Raw genomic sequence first — 21987 nt, 5'->3', positions numbered from 1 at the left:
GTAGCACATATGAGTTTATCTTGTTGGGCAGACTGGATGGACCGTGCAGGTCTTTTTCTGCCGTCATCTACTATGTTATGGTTAATTTGGTGTCACCAGAGTATGCAGGAGGGATGTTGAAGGTAAAGAAGGCAGTAGTCAGAGCAGAGTCAGATATAAAAATTATAGCTGGAACAAAAAAATTCTGATTATTTGCTCTTGTGTCTCTGAACTAAGCTGGGCAACTGTAACTCATTTTACCTAGAAACAGAGAAATATAGAAAATGATGACAGATAAGGGTCATATGGTCTATCCAGTCTGCCCATCCATAGCACTACAATGGGATCCCATAGCTAATCACAACACCTCACAACTTCACCCTATTCCGATATTTATCTTTCTATAACTTTGCTTAGACCTTTTCTTTCTTTCATCTAGAATCTTCCTATAACACCAATTGTATTCATCTCCTGGAATGGCGATGCCATAACAGGTGCTTGTAAGCCACATTGAGCCTGCAAATAGGTGGGAAAATGTGGGGTACAAATGCAATAAATAAATAAAAAATACCTGCTTCTTCATGCAGGCTATACCCCTCTGTATTTCTGTTTAAGTTTGAACCCACCACTCTGAAAAGCACTCCTCTCTATTCCTTCCTAATATTGCTTTCAAGTTGATCTCTTTTGCAGCTTCATTCCCTTCTTTGCAAAAGATTTATTTGTTCGCTAACACTTTTCCATTTAGAATACTTTAATCAGGTCTTCAAGTATGTTCTCATTCATCTTGTGACACATAGCAATTTTGTTGCTTTCCTCTGAACTATTTCAAGACTTAAAAAAAAATCTCTTTAGTGAAATATAGACTCCAAAATGGAACACAGTACTAGCAGGGCGTCAGGAGGCAGTGGAATACCTTTTTGCTGGGGGGGGGGGGGGGAGCAAGCATTGCTCTCAACCCCATTCCCAGCATCTCCCCTTCTTTTTTCTATTTTCTATCATCTTATAAGGCCCCCCCACCCCCCAATAGCATCCAGCATCTGTTCTTCCCTACCTCTCAAGCCCCGGTCCCCCGTGGTGTTCAGCATTTTCTCTCCTTCCCTCCCTTTCCCACCCCTTCAGTATCTCTCCCTTTCCTTCCTTCCTCAGCCTCATAAGTTATTTTCTTACCACCCTCCTCTAGCATAACAAAAGAGACATCTCAGCCAGCCACCATGAGGCCCTGAGCATCTGTGCATGCTCAAGGCCCGTGGCTCCTGTCCCCTCTGAAGCAGACAGGCCTTGAGCATGCATAGAAGGTCAAGGTCCCACACCTGCTGACCACGATGCCTCTTCTGTTATGTTGCTTTGTAGTGCTGTCACACCAGGGGAGGGATGTGAGAAAAACACCTCGCAAATCTCTGAAAACCTCTCTCTTCAACAAGACCTACCAAGAAAATCCCTAGCTTAACTAAAACACAAGACCCACCCATACTCGGAAAGTCTTCTCTCTATAACTGATGCTCAGCTCTTTTCTTTCAGCCTTAATCTTTTTGTAACACCAATTGTATCTTTTACCCTGGAATGGCGCTGCTATAACAGGTCTCTGTAAGCCACATTGAGCCTGCAAATAGGTGGGAAAATGTGGGATACAAGTGCAATAAATAAATAAAATTTGGGAGGGGTGTGTGCTTTTTGGGAGCCATGTTGCCTATGGTTCTCCCCCCCCCTGTTCAAACGTCTATGTAGGGGGCCTCACATTATCACTTCCTCCCTTCTGCAAGTTATGTTTCTCTTTATACAGACTAGCAACGTTTTGGATTCTGCCACCACCTTGCCACATTTTTCACCACCTTGAAATCCCCGAGGTCCCTCTCCTAGTCTGGGCACATCTCCTATTATATACAGCTCTTTTGGACCTCTGCATCCCAAATACATCATTTTGCAATTCTTCACATTAAGGGGTGTAATCAATGTGGGCTACCATTAAGACGTGTTATTTTACCACTAACTCAAGCTAAACAATGAGACCTACATACTAATAACTGGGGTTAACACAATACAATAACATGTTTTAACAACAGCCCACATAATAAAGGCGGGGGGGGGGGGGGGGGGGAGGTTAACTGCCAAGCATTAGCCCATGCTTCTAATTTTGGTAGATCACTTCTCATGTTGTCCTCATCTTTGTAAATTCATATCAATATCACCTCATCTCTATGAAATGTCACCTGTGCCGATAGCAAACAATTGAGCTCATCGAAAACGTGTCCCTCTATTTTGCAATATGCCACTAACAGTTTGTCTTTTTTAATGCAACTTTTGTTCAAGAATCTTCACCTTTAAAACTTCTCTTTGTCTTTCCAATCTGTAACACATTATGTAGGTGTACAACTGTACATAAATAACATTCTGTGTTATAACTTGAACAGGTCCTCAAGTAATATTTATGTTGTGTCTGTGTGTGTGTACACAAAAACATTTATCTCTAAATCTCTAAGTATACCTAATATGCAATACATTTTCTGCATCAATAAGGACAAAAAAAAAATCGTAAAATACTTTTTGTGCCATAGATGGGAAAGTGAAGTTACTCGCCTGTAGCAGGTGTTCTCTAAGGACAGCAGGCCAAGTATTCTTACACCTGGGTGACGTCATCCAACTGAGCCCAGGTGTGGATGCTGACTAGCAGTATTAACAGAGAACTTTCTAGCAGTGTCCCACCACGCATGCGCTGGTGTCTTTCCACCCAACACGCGAACATGGGTCTCTCAGTCATTTCAAAAAGCTAAAGAATACAACTCCAAGGGGAGGTGGGAGGGTATGAAAGAATACTTGGATTGCTGTTCTCGGAGAACACCTACTACAGGTGAGCAACTTCATTTTCTCTGAGGAAAAGCAGGTTTTCTTATTCTCACAGCTGGGAATCCCTAGCTACCAGACTAATCAAAAACAACAATGCTAGGACAATAGGAACTCAAAATGTTAAGGCCTGTAATTCAATCAACCTGAAACTATTTATATACTAGTTGTGGAGGTGCAGCCTGGCACAGAACAAAACTGGGCCTAGAGGGGGTGCAGTGGATTTTAAATACTGAACAAATTCTGCAGGACTGCTTCCCAAACTAGCTGTCACATCAGGTATCCTGCTTGTTAGTAGTGAGATGCGAAAGTGTGAACAGATGACCACATCGTAACTTTGCAAATCTTCTATGGAGGATGACCTCAAGTGAGCCATGGAACTGATATTATGAGCCTTGAAATGACCCTCTAGAGTCAGTCTAGCCTGGGCATAAGTAAAGGAGATGCAATCTGCTAGCCAATTGGAAATTGTGCATTTGCCGATGGCTACCCCCACCCTGTTTGAGTCAACAGAAACAAAAAGCTTGGTGGACTGTCTATGGGCTTTAAGTCTGCTCCAGATAGAAGGCTAAGACTCGCTTGCACTTTCGCCAAGATGGGCATGTGGTTTTGTGAAAAATAATTAAGATGGAACTCCGATGTGGTTTTGAGAAAAATAATTAAGATGGAACTCCGACACTACGTTAAGAAGGAACTTAGGGTGCATGCGAAGAATTACTCTATTGTAAAGAAACTTAGTGTAAGGTGGATCAGCTACTAGGGCCTGAAGCTCACTGACCCTGCGAACTAAAGTGACCGCCGCCAGAAATACAATTTTCCAGGTCAAGTACATCAGATGACAGGATCAAGTGGTTCAAAAGGAGCTTTCATCAGCTGGGTGAGGACAACAATGAGATCTCATGACACAGCTGGAGATTTGATAGGGGGCTGTGTCAATAACAAAGCTCACATGAAGCAAACTACAGACTATACAGAGATGGGTTTACCCCCTACAAATGATAAGCACGAATTGCACTGAGATGAACCCTTACAATGTTGGTTTTCAAACCAGATTCAGAGAGGTGTAGGAGGTATTCAAGCAGTTTTTGTGTAGGACAAGTGAGCGAGATCTAAGGCCTTACCCTCATACCAGCCAGTAAACCTCCTCCACATAAATGAGTTAACACCTCTAAGTGGAGTCCTTCCTGGAAGCAAGCAAGATGTGGGAGACATCTTCTGGCAAATGTAAGGTTTCAAATTCTATGCTGTCAACATCCAAGCTGTGAGGGCCAGGGACTGGAGGTTGGGATGTAGAAAAGACCCCTGGTTCTGCGTGATGAGGGGTAGAAAACAGTCCAATCTCCACAAATCTTTGGAGGATAACTCCAGAAGGAGAGGGCACCAGATATGTCTCTGTCAGTATTGTGCGATCAGGACATTGCTCCCTGGCCTTCTCTAAAACAGTACTAGAGGATACACATACAGAAGTCCCTCCCCCCACCAATGTATTTATTTATTGCATTTGTATCCCACATTATCCCACCTCTTTGCAGGCTCAATGTGGCTTACAATACATCATGGGTACTGGAAATAGAAATGAATATACATTAGGTTTACAGAGGGTTTGTGTTACATGGTGGTGAATTACATAATGGTATTAAAGCAAAAGACATTATTAAGACAGTACTAAAAGTTCAAAAGATTATACAGTTACACATGTTGATCTTTGTGATATATCTTGTTGAAGAGATAGGTTTTTTTGTCGAAGAGATGTAGGAGAAAGGCATCTGATGCTAGTCTGCCATGTGATCTGAGCCTGGAACAGAAGTGGAGGACCTTGTTGTTGAAATGAGTGGCAAACAGATCCACTGAGGGGCTGTCCCACTCTCAAAAATATCTTGCGAGCTATGCCCAGATTGAGAGACCACTCGTGAGATTGAAAAAACCCTGCTGTCAGGCAGGTGTCCTTTCCTGGGAGGTATGTGGCTTGGAGGTCCATCCCGAGGAGGGTCCACTGCCACATCCTCACTTCTTCCTGATACAAGGGGTAGGATCCCGTATCCCTCTGCTTGTTTATATAAAACACTGCAACCTGATTGCCTGTTTGGACAAGAATAATTTGATTTTGCAGCCCATCTCTGAAAGCCTTTAGAGTGTTCCAAATGGCCCTGAGCTCGAGGAGATTTATATGGAGATGTGTTTCCTGAGTTGACCAAGTCCCCTGGGTATGGAGCCCATGTACGTGAGCTCCCCATCCCAGGTTGGATGCATCCGTTGTCAGCACCTTCAGAGGAGGTGGAATTTGGAATGGTAGTCCCACAATCAAATTCGACTGAATGGTGTACCAGAGAAAGGAACGAGTCAACTTGATGACATCCACTAGGTTCCCTGCTGCCTAAGACCACTGGGATGCTAGTGTCCACTGGGCTTCTCTCAAGTTGAGACATGCCATGGGAGTGAAAGGCACTGTTAAGGCCATGTGGTCCATCAATCTCAACATCTGCCAAGCTGTGACCAGCTTGCTGCTTTGGACTTGGGAGCTGAGAGTCAAAGTCTCTGCTCTAGCTTGTGGACCAGAAGCCCATGTCTGCAATGTATCTAGCAGGGCTCCTATGTATTCCAATCGTTGGACTGGGAGAAGGAGGGACTTGGGGTCATTTATCACGAACCTTAGTACTCTAACACCCGAATAGTTACGTTCATCAACACTGTCACCCCCTTCTGTGATGTACTCTTGACCAGCCAATCGTCCAGACAGGGAAACATGTATACTCCAAGTCTGCATAGCTACACTGTTACTATTGGTCGTCATTTGGTGAATACCCTGGGAGCTGACGCAAGGCCTAATGACAATAGGTGATACTAGTAATAGTGTTTCCTTATTTGAAATCTTAGATACTTCCTGTGACTGGGAAGTATCAAAATGTGGGCACAGGCATGCTTTAAATCCAGAGAATACAGCCAATTGTTTTTCTCCCAAACGATTTAGTGTCCTAGTCTCTCTACCTGGGGGCACCAAGGCATGAGTCCTAGATCTACTGGCTCATCTTGAGAGTGGATTTGACCACCAGAGAACAGAGTGGCAGTTCACCCCTCTAGAATCTGGGAGACTTTTGAATATGGTACTGCATATCCACCTTCATAGGTGCAACCTGAAGTACCATTGAAAAAGGAATGAGCTAAACCAAAAATCTCTTCCCTTCCCTTTTACAGAGACTACTTGTTCTGCCGAAGTGTGAAGCCCAAAAAGACGTCTCTCACCTTTTCTCATTTTTTATTTGTATGAAATTTTCATGAAAATTGCTGCAACATTTATTACAAAATGTAATCTCAAATCATTTTAAACCATTTTTTGTTTGTTTGTTTGTTTTGGCTAATTCTACTTAATAAGGGTATTGAAGCTGAGGAACTATTTCATCATCCAAATTCCAAATGCAAATCTCACAAGACATGCCTGTCAATTCAAATTCTGGTCTGAAGCCTTTGTGCTTGGCAAACTCTACAGCTCTGATGAGACTTTCAATACGATTTCAGCCTTCCTACAGTACAGAATAAAATATGACATTTTCTGCATAACAGAATTTTACTTGAGATTGCAATAATGGTAATTATTATTTTTTCAGAAAAGCCCAAACATCTCAAATTCCTTCTGCCCGAGGCACACATTGCTATAAAAGACCCACGTTATCAAATTGATTGCTTAGCTAATATTTGAGTAAAACATTGATTCTCTCATATATCAATAAACCAGATTATGCAAGCAGAACATATTCCCCAGAGACATGTCAGGAATACCCACAAAAGTTGCTTGCTTAGTGTGAACTTGGAATTTCATTTGTGGACAAAGAGACAATATCACACCCGTAAGTGGTGGGGGGGGGGGGGGGGGGGGCGGGGAGCTGTTCTTTGATTCACAGACTAAATTTGCTGATGCTACATTTTTGTAAAATGAGCTCCAGTGAGTAAAATGCCACCAGCACTGTACTGCTCTTACTTCGGGTAGCAACAATATACCTGGAACAGTCACAATATTAACAGCTCTGCCATATTTCTGAATGACACACATATTTGCTTGTTTTGTACTAGGGCTTTGCATTTTTTTCTGAGCGCTTCCACTGCTCTAGAGATGAGTTGCAGTCTGTACTTTTACCAGTAAATCTAAGGGAGGTCTCACCTCAACAAGCCTTATGTCAGCAGGGACTCTGTCACCAACTGAGAGACCCACAATATCCCCAGGGACGAGTTCCCGTGCAAAGAGATGCTGAAGTTTTCCTTCCCGGATGCTGTAGGTTAAGGAAGAAAAAAAACACAAAACTTACATCAGAAGTGATAGGTTATGTATCATACGTTTCCAGGTACAAATTGCAAATGCAGAGATGATCAATTCTAAAAGAAACCTTGTATCTAATTAGAATATCCTTCTCCATTAAATCAACATTTTAACAGTTTCTGTATCCACTATCGGCAGGTCTGACCAAGTGGGGAAGGGGGTACAAGGCCTGAGGCAAATCAGCCTCTGCAAGGCCTCCCCCTAACCAAATACTCTCCTCCTTCCTCCATCAGCAGAGCCACGCTTCTTGATTAGGTATGTCTCCCCTTCTGCTGGCTTCAAGTTAAAGCCTGAAATGTGGGGGAGCTCCAGAAATCATGCCGTATACATCAGCCTTGCATAATTCTTACTTTAAATTAAACATAGGTAAGAAATGCTGCTGTATACATCAGCCTTGCATAATTCTTACTTTAAATTAAACATAGGTAAGAAATGCTGCCCTTTCTCCTACCAGAATAGAGGAGGAAGATGATGATCAAGAGCAGCATATTAGAGGCAGTCACCCATACAACCCTGACCACTGGAGATATCGAGAAGTCAAAATTAGAACTGAAATGAAGAACTAAGCCAGTGAGAAGCTTGTTTGAGAAAGCAAAGTGCTTACCTGTTAACAGGGGTTCTCCACAGACAGCAGGGAAATGCAGACACACGAATGGGTGACATCATCCTGATGTCTCCCAGTGGCAGCACTCTCCCAAAGCCTTTGAAGAAGCTGTCCTGAGCATGCATGGGGATTCCCAGGCTGACTCTTATTCCCCCCCCTCCTCTCTGTATATTTTAGCTACTGGTGGAGCATGGGGAAGGAGAATAGGAGTGTGTCAGTAATTCCCTTCTTGCACAGAGAATTCCCATTACAGGAAAGCAATTTCACTTTCTCCGTCGACAGACAGGGGGAATGAAGCCACACAAAGGAGAAATTAGGTCTTACCTGCTAATTTGCTTTCCTTTAGTCCCTCCGGACCGAGCCAAATATGACTGATGGGTTGTGCATGCCTTCCTGCAGGTGGAGACTGAGAACTCATGAGAGCCAATAAGAGCCCTGGCTAACTAGAGATAGTTTCAGTATGACCTCAACAAAGCAGGATAGAAAAGCAGAAAGAATAATGCCTGTGGAACCAACGAACATGAACCACCACCATAGGATACTGACACAAACCCTTAGTAGGTGAATCATTTTGAATAATGTGTGTCTGAAAATCAAGTCTTTTTGTCTTCATTTTATTTTATTATTATTTTTTTTTAACTGAACATAAAACACAAACATTCGAAGCAGCTCTACACAAAATCAAAAGAATCTGAACGACATGAAACGAACAAAAACTACACAGAATCTCATAGCGGGAGGGATCTGAACTGGTCCAGAGGGACTAAAGGAAAGCAAATGAGCAGTAAGACCTCATTTCTTCTTTCTTAGCATCCCTCCGGACTGGCCCAGAATATGACTCATGGGAAGTAACACAGCAGTGCATTCAAGGGAGGGACCCTAATAACCCCGCTGTAAGCACAGTCACACCAAAAACCGCATCCTGACGACACTGTACATGAATTTGGTAATGCTTGGAAAAAGAATGCAAGGAAGACCACATTTATTTATTTAGATTTTGCTCACATCTTTTTCAGTAGTAGCTCAAGGTGAGTTACATTCAGGTACATTGTCGCTTTACACATTTCCAAAGGAGGCACCATGAAGTGCTCAGCCCAGGATGCAGCCTGTCCCCTAGTAGAGTGCGCTTTCATGCCTTCTGGGACAGATTTACAGAGAAAAAAGATAAGCTGAGGCATTTTCAAAAGAATGTTCAAGTCAGAATTGGGACGTCCTGCTCATAACATCCAAGAAAAATGTCTATCTCATAGCCATTTTCAAACCATAAAAACGTCTCCAAAATACATGAGAACATACAAAATAAACAGTCATTGTCCAAAATTATATATGTGAAAAAAAGGACAAGGATGTCTGTCAGGCAGCATTTTTACAGAAATGGCCACACAGAAATCCCTGCAAAGGGGCAGCCTAGTGGTCAGTGCAGTGGACTTTAGTCCAGGGCACTCAGGTTCATATTCCAATGCATCTGCTATTTTAAATGGTGAGCCATCCAGAGAGCGGGAAATACCTACTGTAACTGAATGTGCACCACTTCAATAGCCCTCATACTTATTTTTTTTTTTTTTATTGCATTTGTATCCCACATTATCCCACCTCTTTGCAGGCTCAATGTGGCTTACAATTCATCATGAATACTGGAAATAGAAGAGAATATACATTTGGTTTTACAGAGGGTTTTGGGTTACATAGTGGTGAAATACATGATAGTGTTAAAGTAAAAGACATAAGACATTTCTGGATATATTAAAGATTATACAGTTACACGTGCTGATCTTTGTGATATATCATGTCGAAGAGATATCTTTAGTATGTAGGAGTGGCCTAGTGGTTAGAGCACCGGTCTTGATATCCAGAGGTGGCTGGTTCAAATCCCACTGCTACTCCTTGTGATCTTGGGCAAATCACTTAACCCTCCATTGCCTCAGGTACAAACCAGGACCACCGAGAGGGGGGGGGGGGCAGAGGGGACAAAATTCCCGGGGCCCGGAACCGCAGTCCCACCCACCCTCCGTCGTCAACCGTCTGCCACCGGGCCGGGCCCCCTGCATTGAAATCACAGCGCCTCTCACCTCCGTGTGAAAACGCTGCAGGCAGCAGATCGCCTCCCTTTGGGCCTCCTTCTCTCCCTGTGTCCCGCCCTCGTCTGACGTAACTTAATAAGGATCCAGCTCCAATCTCAGTGCATGAGGAGAGTTATTTAGGGGAGATAAAATTTCCTTTCAGCAGCCAAAAATAAATGGAAGAAGTTCCGAGTAAAATTGAGGACTGGTGCCTCAACACAGACTAAGCAGGACTCAGTTAAAGTTTGGGTTGTAAATAAGCAGAAAATAAACAGAAAATGTAGTTATTTAATCTAAGTTGCAGAGCCTGATGTGAACCCAGCCAGCCAGCCCACCCAGCCCAGCTTTTTGTTTTTTAAACTCCCTTGTAATACATACCCCATTAGGAGAAGAATACAGGAATTCTGCTGGAGGAATACTAGAGGAAGATTTATTTAAGGATTGTACTATTTGATGAATTATTATTATTATTATTTGTTACATTTGTACCCCACATTTTCCCACCTAGTTGCAGGCTCAATGTGGCTTACATAATACCGTAATGGCATTCGCCAATTCGGTTGATAACAAATACAGGTTGTATTGTGGTCTAATGAGGTAGGTATGTATCAGGTAACATGAGGGTCGAAGGGAATGTGGATTGTATATTGTCCAGTAAGATAATTGGTTATGCTGTGTTGCTGGATGTGGAGATTTATGGTGGATCAGTGGGGTAAGCCTTTTTGAATATCATCTGTACAAATTGTTAAGCCCAAAGACTAAATAATAGTAAGGAGTGGAGCCACAACAATATTAAAGATGGAAGCCTGAGGGACTTCACCACTGGTACTGAAGGTTGACGAATGTGCCTCGTGCCAGTAAACCAATGTTAGATCTGTTGGAAGGGAATGAGTGAAACCAGGCTAGCACGGTGCCTAACCCTATATCTGTGAGATAGGAGAGCATGATTAACAAGAGCAAAGAAAGTTGAGATCGAATAATAGAAGAATAACCTTCTTACTATCTTGATATTTCAGTTTTTAGATCAAGATAAGGCCCATGTTACTTTCAGTATTCTGGCTGGTGAGGAAGTGTTTTGTCTCAGCTGAAAAACACTCCAAGATATGTTCAGCTAATTCAAAAATAAAAGCAAGTTGTACCTACCTGAGAGCCTAATCAAGCCTGCTAAGAGACATGTCACAGGTGACAAACCATGCAAGTCACACTATGCATGTACTAGTGTTATGTGATTAGCATGTCTCTTTACATTCTTCCACTGGCTGTGAACCATCTTCACCATAGTCCATTCTTTGATCCAATTATCAAACTTCACCTTTAGGTTTAAGTTCACTCTCCACAACCATTCAAACATCACATGAAGCGTTCATACAGTTGGATGTTCATGTGGTTTGAAGTTGAAGAATAAAAACTGTTTGAGTTTAAGCTGCTACCTGTGAAGTGGTCACTTTGGACTAAAAAGAGCATCGCTGTCCCCTCAAGATAGCCTATGTTTAACTGCCAGCCTTGTTTCCCACAGATTTGAACCTTGACTTTGAGTTTCCTGGGGTAGAAGAGGGTAATGACAACCTCCAACACTATTCCCCAGGTGGAGGCACAGCGCACCCATGTGAGTGAGTGAGACAGGGTCCGATGGAGTCTGCCCTTCACGGAGGCTTCAGCCCACTCGGACCCCAAACCCAGAAGTGCCCAGGCAGAGGGGCGTTACATCTATATGCAGTCAACTCTACTTTTTGTGTCTTCCCTATGTGTGCATTAGCCAAATTCCAGCTCACCATCTGTTCCTTCACGTTTCTTAGATTCACTTGTATGCACCCAGATTTTACACTTGGGTGCCTTTTCTTATGCAGCTGGTTATACACATGAATATAGCTTAAAAAACACACTGGACAACAAACTAACTTTTCAATGGAATTAATACCTCTACACCTCCGTTATTCCAACCCTCAGGAATACACCCTTTATCCTAGTGGAATCTCTCAAATATTTAGGTGTGCTTTTTGACTCCTAACTTTCCTTTGCACTACAGGTCACTTCAGTGTTTTGTTCCTGTTTTTTGTCTCTAAGCACTATTTGTGCTCTCCATCCATATTTTGACACTAACACATGCTATTCTTCTACATGCCTTTGTTTTCACTAAACTCAATTACTGCACTGTGGTTTGCACAGTTCTTCCTTGGATACTTATTAGAAAACTTCAAACAGCCCAGAACAGTGCCATTCGTCTGTTTTCTGGGGCCCATTATTTTGGGGCCCATGTCTCGCCACTACTGAAACAGCATCACTGGCTCGCAATTCTATACAGATTCCAATACAAACTCCAGACAATAGCTCAAAATCCTTCATTCAGGACCCCGTTGAACTTCTCTTCACTTATTGTTCGGTATAGGCCATCACACACTTTGCGTTCCTCTACTAGTAATCAGTTGTCTATCCGTTCAACCAGTTGTTCCACACTTGAATCTATCCAACATTCTGCTTTTTTCCTTTATTGCTCCTTCCCTTCAGAACACTTAGAGCTGAGGCTTCATATTCTAGGTCCAAGGCATCTTTGAAAACTCACCTTTTCTCTTTAGTATTTGGGTAAGACACATGAGCAGTTCAGTTGGCGCCTATCAGCATGGCTCGTCCCTGTCCCCCTTTTCTCGTTCTTCTTCCTTGTTCCTGTTGCCTCCTCTTACTCTTCTATCGAAAATTGTAATCCTTTTCTTATATCCTATTTTAAAATTTTTGTAAACCACTTTCTCGCTTTGAAAGGTGGTATATAGCAAGACAAACTAAACAAACATAATATCTGTAGCTGCCAAATTAAATTTCTTCATTAATCATCACTTTTAATAGTTTAATATTTTATTAACAATTATGCTGATTAGTAATTGTTCACTGTGGGCTTAATTAGTTTGCACACACAAGATACTGGCTAACATTTGAAAAGGCTTAAGTTTTACTGGAACTGTAATTAAGTATGTGCATATTCTGCAATCTAGAACCATTTCGTGTGGCTTACCAGTTACATTCAGGCGGGACAAGCTTGTTGAGCTCTTCTAAGGATTTTTCAGAGCGGTATTCCTGCACGGAAGGAACAGAAATCTATTTAAAAAATTAACCCCAGAGCTCTCAACCCATCATGACACAATATCATGTATGTATTAAAGTGTGAATAAACTATAAAGTGCATGACAGACTTACAGTCTAAATGGGTCACGTACCTGAACAAAGGCAACTGTAACCACAATCACTATGGCCTGATAGGAAGACAGAAAAAGAAACACACTAATTAACATTCCCAGTGTACAGACTGTTTTAAGGCAGAAGCATGATCATGGAGTACAAACCGCAATAGCATCAAGATTAGTGTCACTAATGAGAAAACATTAATGAATACAAAGGGATTCAAGTTGTGTGGCAATAGTAGGAACAACATTTGCCTCTGCTGAACAAACTTAACTCAAACAGTTCAAGGACTGCACCCATTTCCCTGCCCTTGTTTCTTTTAACGACTTCTCTGAAGATAAACCAAACAGGATGGAATCTTTAAATCAAAGATGGGCGTTTTATGCAAATTATAAACCCTACTTCACTGCAGGTTTCAGATCTGGTTCATAGAGATTTTTTATTTATTTAATAGACAAGTTCATCTTCTCTGTCACACCAGGGAGTTAGCCCTTTTATTCACCCAATGGAGGTTGAGAAAGGGCATCTAATCACACCCTTCCCCCACACATACTTTTTTTTTTTAAACAGGAGGTTTCATCCTTCTGCAAAGGCCAGGGTTGTAATATTTTGCATTTGCATTTCCAGTGGGGTGAGGTAACAAGGTCTTTACCTCCCTCTCCTCTCTGTGTTCTCCAGGTTCTGTATCTCAGCAGCAAAGACAAGAAGGAATTGCCCTCAGCTCAAGGCTCAGACCTTATGTTTGATCTTAGCCAGGAAAGTACTGCAGTTGAAGGAGACTGTAGGCTTCACCCACATCCTTCTGAGCCTCCCACAGTGACATCCATGCATGACCTGCCTCCAAACTGACGTTCCAGTAGTATAGTCAGACCATATTTTACATAGGGGGTTGCTGAGTTACACTTACCACTGTAATGCTTATGGCGTTTTCATATTCTCTAGTGATAACACTGACGAGGGCAGAACCAAGCAGCAGCAAGATAAGAGGATTTGTAAACTGAAGGGGAAAAAATAAACAAAAAGGAGAAAAGATTCCTTCTCAGTTTAAAAACCAAGCAAGAAATTAGTGTAACCCCAAACCATATTTTTTTTACATTTTTCCAAGAATGGTGATCTAAAATCAATTATTATCATTCCTGTTCTCTAAGACCCATAACTGGTGAAATAAACCAAGTGAGGACAAACACATTTTTGCATTAACAGTAACCATTTACACGTTTGTGATACAGGAAAGAGTATGAATAAGAAGTAAAGGGGCCCTTTTACTACACCACCCTGAGAACTCAATGTGTGGTTTACCGTATGGAAACTGCTAGCACAGAACTGCATTAAGGAGCTTTGCGGTAAATTAGTAGTTAACACATCTTAAGTGCGTTTTGTGTCGGTGACTTGACATTTGCAGAGAATACGCTTACGGGTTAACTGGATAACCCAGAGCTAATGTGGGACCACTTACCACCTCCTAAATAGGAGGCACTAAGAGCTTCCACATTAACCCGGAACAGATAACACATGTCAATCTAAATGTTAAAGCGCGATCTGCAACAGAAAATACAGAGAATGCCCCCAAAAAGTGCGGTGTTAAATTTGCAGCTTCCACACGGTAAAGTCCCACGTTAAGCCACGGTATCTGCAAATTTGGCTGCGGCTTAGTAAAACTGCCCCAAAATCTAGTCTATCTGTAAGAGAACTGGAAGAATGATTGATTTATTGAACTGCTCCTGTGTCCATCTATCTAAAGCCTGATGTATCAATTGTTAATGAACAGGTGCTCCTCTAACATTTTTGAAGGTCTACATAAGAGACAGAGCTTATTCGTCAATCTGCAGTGATATGTCTTAGATGCACATTCTGTAAGAAATTTAAAGTAATTTACACCTGTAATTTTTATTCTCAAAATGTGTTGTCTGTACAGCCTGACAAACATACCTGTGGACTTTGCATCACCTTGCTTGCCAGAGGAAAGGGGGATAAGGGAAAAGGGGAAAGGGGGAAAATGTGGGATACAAATGCAATAAATAAATAAATAAATAAATAAAGGCACAGGTGTACTTCACTAACCTAGCATACCCTTTTTAATGAGGCTGGAAGAACATATCCTGTGAACTATGCACATATTTTTTTTAAAGATGTTTTGAAGTGAATTTTCAGACAAGCCTATTTATCCAGGTCAGTGGCACTGAAAATGGTTTTCCACATGGAAAAAGAGAGCTAGGGGAACAGGCTATGGCAGTATAAAAACAATCAAAGGTTGAACAAGCTAAATGTTTATACCCACATAAAAATATAATCATCTGAATACTGTTCCCACCCGCAATATAGGTAAAAGCAGCATACCTTTTTGATGCTGGAGGAGGGGGGTGGGGGGAAGGAGAAAGGATAGGTCAGGGGATGGAAAGTACTACAAGGATTTCATGATCAAATCACTGAACATACTTTCTGCTGCACACTTTGCAGCTGCTCCTATGCACTATGCTGGTGTAATCTACCTTTGTACTGATTCTATAAAAATCACCAAAGATTGAGCACGCAAATTTAGGCACATTCCTGATCTGCGTGAGCAATTTAATAGAATATGCAGAGAAAGAAGGGGTATGTTTTTTTTTTTATTACATTTTAACCCTGCGCTTTCCCACTCATGGCAGGCTCAATGCGGCTTACATGGGGAAATGGAGGGTTAAGTGACTTGCCCAGAGTCACAAGGAGCTGCCTGTGCCTGAAGTGGGAATCGAACTCAGTTCCTCAGGACCAAAGTCCACCACCCTAACCACTAGGCCACTCCGCAACATTCCATGTAGAAGTCGGCCCTTGCAGATCACCAATGTGGCCGCGCAGGCTTCTGCTTCTGTGAGTCTGACGTCCTGCACGTACGTGCAGGACGTCAGACTCACAGAAACAGAAGCCTGCGCAGCCTTCTACATGGAATGTTGCTAGTGGAATAGCAACATTCCATGTAGAATCTCCAATAGTAGCAACATTCCATGTAGAATCTCCAATAGTATCTATTTTATTTTTGTTACATTTGTACCCTGCATTTTCCCACTCATGGCAGGCTCAATGCGGCTTACATGGGGCAATGGAGGGTTAAGTGACTTGCCCAGAGTCACAAGGAGCTGCCTGTGCCTGAAGTGGGAATCGAACTCAGTTCCCCAGGAGCAAAGTCCACCACCCTAACCACTAGGCCACTCCGCAACATTCCATGTAGAAGTCGGCCCTTGCAGATCACCAATGTGGCCGCGCAGGCTTCTGCTTCTGTGAGTCTGACGTCAGACTCACAGAAACAGAAGCCTGCGCAGCCTTCTACATGGAATGTTGCTAGTGGAATAGCAACATTCCATGTAGAATCTCCAATAGTAGCAACATTCCATGTAGAATCTCCAATAGTATCTATTTTATTTTTGTTACATTTGTACCCCGCGCTTTCCCACTCATGGCAGGCTCAGTGCGGCTTACATGGGGCAATGGAGGGTTAAGTGACTTGCCCAGAGTCACAAGGAGCTGCCTGTACCTGCAGTGGGAATCGAACCCAGTTCCCCAGGACCAAAGTCCACCACTCTAACCACTACTAAAGATACCAAGAATGGGTGACTTTGCCAGAGATGGTCCTATTGCACCAGCTGTAGTGCTTAAAACCACTGGGAAGCTTTGATGATATGGAAGGAAAAACAGCTGGAGCTAAATCAAAAGACTTGATGGTACCAAAAAAAGGGGCGGAGCACCAGAAAAAAGTATAGGGCCAAGACCGACCACAGCTCAGGCCTAAGTGTGATCTAACTTAAAAAGAGGACAAAAAGAAACAAACTGCAAGGGTAAGGGAAAAAAAAACAGCCCCAAAATAAAACAAGGCAAAAAATAAAGGAGCAGAGAAGGGAAGACACAAAACAGGCACTCAGCAAAAAAAAAAAACTCTGTCGAACCAAGCTGTGAGGAGTGACGAAAATTATGCTCTCTCCTAACTGCAGAAAAAAAAGCGAAGTGGGTGGGAAGGCACTTGCACGTGTGCAGTGGGAGCGCTGTGTGATCTCTTAAAGCTATACAAAGAGTTTTTCACGCTCCAAACTGGGCGATGCAGGACCAGTGGCATAGCTACGTGGGGCCACGGGGGTCTGGGCCCCCGTAGATTTGGCCCTGGACCCCCCCTGCCGATGACCCTCTCGACCCCCCCTCCCGCCGCCAACCCGCCGTTGCCTACCTTTGCTGGCGGGGGACTCCAGCCCCTGCCAGCCGAGGTCCTCTTCTTCCGGCGCAAGGCTTCGCTCTGTTTCTGAGTTAGCTGTGCCTCTGGTCCCGCCCTCATTTCCTGTTTCCGGAAGGGCGGGACCAGAGGCACAGCTGAGACACATGCGAAGGCAGTCTGAAGCGCCACTCGCTTTCACTGTGGACGCCACACCCCAAGGTAAGATTTTTTAAAATACAACCAGCACTTAGGAAGGCGAGGGGCTGCCAGAGGACAGGTCGTGCTTGGAGGGCAGAGAGAGCGAGGGAGGGAGGCGCGGGGGCTGGCAACTATAGTTTCTCTCGAGGGCGGGGCGATTACGAACCCTACGAACACTACACAGCTTCACTGCCACGCTGCCACGGAGTCAGCTTCAGAACGTTGGAGGTGCGAATTATTATATTAGATATGCCAATCTGGCACCTATATATAGGTGTACTTTTGTAGTATTACCCCCTTACTGTCCTGTAAATTGGACACTACACTACTAAATGCCACATCTTGCCCAGTCATATGAAGGAGTACTGTCAGGAGTCCGGTGTTGGGGACAAGAGTCCCACAAGTAACTGGGATTAAGTGTAAAATCACATTTCTCAGCAAGCAACAGGAGTTTGAAATTTATATGCAATACTATCGGCAACCAATGACATTCCTGCAGCCAATGGATAACATAATCCCCGCTTTCGGCACCTGTTACTCAACAAGCAGCAGTATTCTGAATCAGCTGTAATCCTTTCAGCAGAACATCAGATAAACCCTGGGCAGCAAATTACAATAATCCAACCAGTTAATTACACTTACTCATGTGTCTATGACCAAGTCTTTTTTTATCTATACTCTTGTGCAACTGACATAGGGTACAGAAAAAAAAGCGTTATTGTTTTATTGAAACCAGTCTTTTTTTATGGGAAAAGAAAGGTATTTATTAAAACCATTCTATATTTCTTAAGACATAATAATGTACAGAGTAACAATAATGCTAGTTCAAAATCAGTGCATGAAATAGTAAGCAAATCCGTGGTTTCCTTACACAGTTAATTGGCTAATTAAATTGGGTTACAGTGGTAACAATTATAGGGAATGGAATGGAGAATTTATTTTCTCTTCTGTAACACATTTATAACCCATAAAACTGGTTGGGGCTATTCTACGAGTCCTACCAAACTGGCCCAAAACCAATGCGTTATGCCTGCCAATCAGCAGATGGGAGACAGTCAAATCAAAAGTGAGCTCTGCCCTACATGGGGCACAGTGTAGACACAGCTGCTTATCACCACATCGAAGCAACGTCCAACAGCAAAATATCAGTTCTCCAAAAGAGTTCAGAGTCCAAAAAACTAACACCAGAACTAGAAGAAGTAACTACAACAGCGGCATCTTGAGAACAGTAACCAAAAAGAACAGAACTACAGATCAAAGAAGGACCCTGAACTGGTCTGGTAGGATTCAAAAAAAGTAAATTAACAGGAAAGACCAAATCTCCTTATGTATCTCTACCAAACTAGCCCAGAAATAATGGGCTGTATCAAAGCTCCTGTTACTGAGGGTGGGATTCTGCCACTCCTGCCATGAGCACTACTGCACGAAAAGTTGCCTCTTTTTTGGCCCCCCACGTCTAACTGTTAGCGCTTAGCAAGTATGAAGAGTACACCAAGCCAAGGATCTACAAATGAGATCTGACCAAAGTCGTCACCATACCTCTGGCTGAATGAGCCCTTAATTCAATTGGCAACACCCAACCTTATATTAGTAAATTGACAAAATAGCTTCTTTAATTCAGCAGGCAATGTTGGCCTTAGAAGCCACCAACCCCCCTCCTTTTTTTTTTTTTTTTTTTTTAAACACCTGCAACTAGAACATTCTCCTCAGCAGCTTGATCCTTGCAACTCCGCCTTCCATTCCCCTTCAGTTTTCTCTCCCTCCCCTTCTCTACTTTTTTTTCCCCCCTTCTCTTCAGCTTTGCACCACTGTTATTATGATGTACCTTCTCCTGCACTGTACGCCACATAAAGCCCACCTTGGTGGGAATATGTGGGATATAAATGTTCACAATAAATAAATAAAACAAGATGATCTTATCTTCTGAACTCATTAGTAACCCATGTACTTCAAAAGAATTCTGCATACATACACCCAGAAGTTTCAAAATTTTAAATACATCTCCACAGTCTTTTCTCTTAAAAGAGGGAAGGTCCAAAAACTGATTCACGTGAAAAACTGACATTACCGTTGGGGAAAAATGAAGGGCACTGTACGAATGGAAACCCCCCACTTCCATAAAAATGCAAGAACAGATCACTGTAGGATATTGCCTGTAACTCAGAAATTTGCCTTGACCAAGTGATGATTAACAAACATTTGGCCTTTTAATTTTGAAGTTCCAAGGTAGGAGGGGGGGGGGGGGGGGGGGGGAGGAAAGAAGAAAAAAGTTAAGAAAGTGTAGTCCAAACCATAAGGCTCAGAAGGATAGAAGACCCCCCCCCCCCCCTCCCAGACTGCTCTGGGGCATCTCGGCCTTGGCACTACAAAAGAACTCTGAATTCCTTTCTACCCCCACTAGCTCTACTGGGAACCAGGAGCAGACGAGTCCAGAAGCACTGCACAGAATGTCTACCAACCATCTGCTTGAGATAGAGAAATACTGAGTAGCTATGCCTGCTCAGTGCCCTTTGTAGGGCAGAGTTAATTTTTGATTGGCTCAGTCTCTCATTTGCTAGTTGGCGGGTATGACCTATGGTGTCTGGACTGGTCTGATAAACAAGAAAACCATTTTAAACACCTGATCTCCCACACCATAAACAAGAAAAAATAATGGTTAAGCCATTTCAAATGCTGCAGAGACATCAAGCATATAATTAGCAGCATTTAACATCCATTATGAAGATGACTATGCACTGAATCTAAAGGCACCAAGAAGATCTCTGTGCTGTGGGTCTTTAAAAAAAAAAAAAAATCACACTGATAATCAAGAATGAATGTTCACTCAAATAATACTCCAGTTGCTACAGAACAGTTTCAAGAATTTTTGCCTGTACAAATTAAAAGGTTTGTTTAATGACAGATCTTACTACAGATTTCTTTAAACCATCAAGAATATAGCTAGCCTGTAAAGAGTGATTAATATTAGAAAGTGCTGGTTCAACCACATCTTGAGTTAATGCCAAAAGATAAGGACATGGATAAAACACAGCAGTTTCTGTTCTTAACTTCAAACAGCCAATAAACTACCTCCTGCCTTCTAAGAGAACTACACAAAAAAATTACTCCATGCTGAAAAATCCTCTAAATGTATAGTCAGAATTAACAGAAATTTCAGACCAATTAAGTCTTCTGCTCCAAGATGCCAACTCTTCACCTGAAGGAACAAAACAATCATTCCATTTGGAATCACAAAAAAAAAAAAAAATCAGTGATTGCACCAAGATAGATAAATATTTTGGAGAACTCACAACAATTTTTAATTTTATCTGCAGTATAACACTTTGGGCTCCTTTTACTAAGCTGCAGTGATTCCCAGTGTGGCAATTGCAACAAAGCCCATTCAATTCCTATTTGCCACGTGGGAATCACTACCAAGGCTTACTAAAAGGAGCCTTTATTATCTACTGAACCAACGGTTCAATAGCGACAGGAATATTCTTACATTTTTGAATCAGCGGCTACCCATAAGCTTACCAGTGAGCCAACCAGTAGATGACGTGGTGCAAAGGTTTACCAGCACATTTCCTGGGGCAAATTTATCCATCTTTTTTCTTTTATTGCAATTTTGATGACATCACCAATAACAAAGAAATACAGAAATAAGCCAAGAAGCACATATATCATGCAAAGTAACTACTACCCTAAATCAAGGAGTGAGGATTAAGAATAAAATAAAAGAAAAAGTAAATTTCAAGGAAATGTGGAGGTTAAAAAAAATATCCTCCAATAATTCAAATGGTACTTCATATTAAGATTCCTATACTCAAAACCCTGGAAATCATTCAAAAGTTTTTTCTAGCTGAACTGAATCAAAAAATATCTATGGGTTGCCTTGGCCCCTAATGCTAATACTCAAGATTTCCTGTTCTACCCAAATACATAGGCAACATCTAGGACATTTTGAAATTTTCTACCACAACACACAACCCTTTTTCTTTAAGAAAATCTCTCAAAACAGAAATGGTATCCTTTTCCAATGTAAAAGTAACAAGGAGGATAGCTTTATCCACAATATTATTCTGAGTCCATAAGATCCAAACTTTGTTGCAAAAACAGCGTTCATCTCCTCATGACTAGAAACAGAAATTTACTGGATATGTAATAATTCTGTAATCAGTGGCGTAGCCAGTGGGGTGCCAGGGGAGTGGCCGCTCCCCCAAATGGAGTTCTGCCAGCTCCGGCGCCTATTTTTTTCTCAATGTGTTGCATTGAAAATGTGCACCAGCGCCAGCGGAAATCCACTCTCACTCCCCCCGCGTCGTCAACCTGGCTCCGCTTCTGTCTGTAATATCATCTCAGGAGAGAGTAAATGAGAAATCAGAAAATTTAGGAATAGCAAATTCTGAGTCCTGCAGGCATTTCCCATCATCTCCAATTTTAAACTGAATGGCAAGAGAATAGGTGACATCGAGACAGCCATCAGGGAAGTAAAATGTGACTCTAAAACAGAAACCCACTTTTCCACTGCAGCTATATGAAAGCCGACATTTGATGATTTGGAAATTGTCTCTTGGATAAACATGCAAAACTGAGTAACTGGCCCACTAAGTGGGGCATTCATCAAGCTGTGTTAGGGCCTTAAGTTCGGTTATTTGGGCCTTAACTCCGC

At 42.3% G+C, this 21987-nt stretch overlaps 1 protein-coding gene across 1 annotated transcript in view; it reads right to left on the bottom strand.

Annotated features, from left to right (window-relative positions):
- ATP2C2 (ATPase secretory pathway Ca2+ transporting 2) overlaps positions 1-21987 on the bottom strand; it is a 211102-nt gene that overhangs the window by 128968 nt on the left and 60147 nt on the right. Inside the window, exons 4-7 of the mRNA XM_030204530.1 lie at positions 13869-13958; positions 12997-13032; positions 12795-12856; positions 6971-7079 (exon numbers count right to left, since the gene is read on the bottom strand). Coding sequence (XP_030060390.1) covers positions 6971-7079; positions 12795-12856; positions 12997-13032; positions 13869-13958 — 297 coding nt within the window. The remainder of the gene's footprint in view (positions 1-6970; positions 7080-12794; positions 12857-12996; positions 13033-13868; positions 13959-21987) is intronic.

Source organism: Microcaecilia unicolor, chromosome 5 (assembly GCF_901765095.1).
Source record: "Microcaecilia unicolor chromosome 5, aMicUni1.1, whole genome shotgun sequence".
NCBI lineage: Eukaryota > Metazoa > Chordata > Amphibia > Gymnophiona > Siphonopidae > Microcaecilia > Microcaecilia unicolor.
This window is presented reverse-complemented; position numbering and strand designations above follow the sequence as displayed.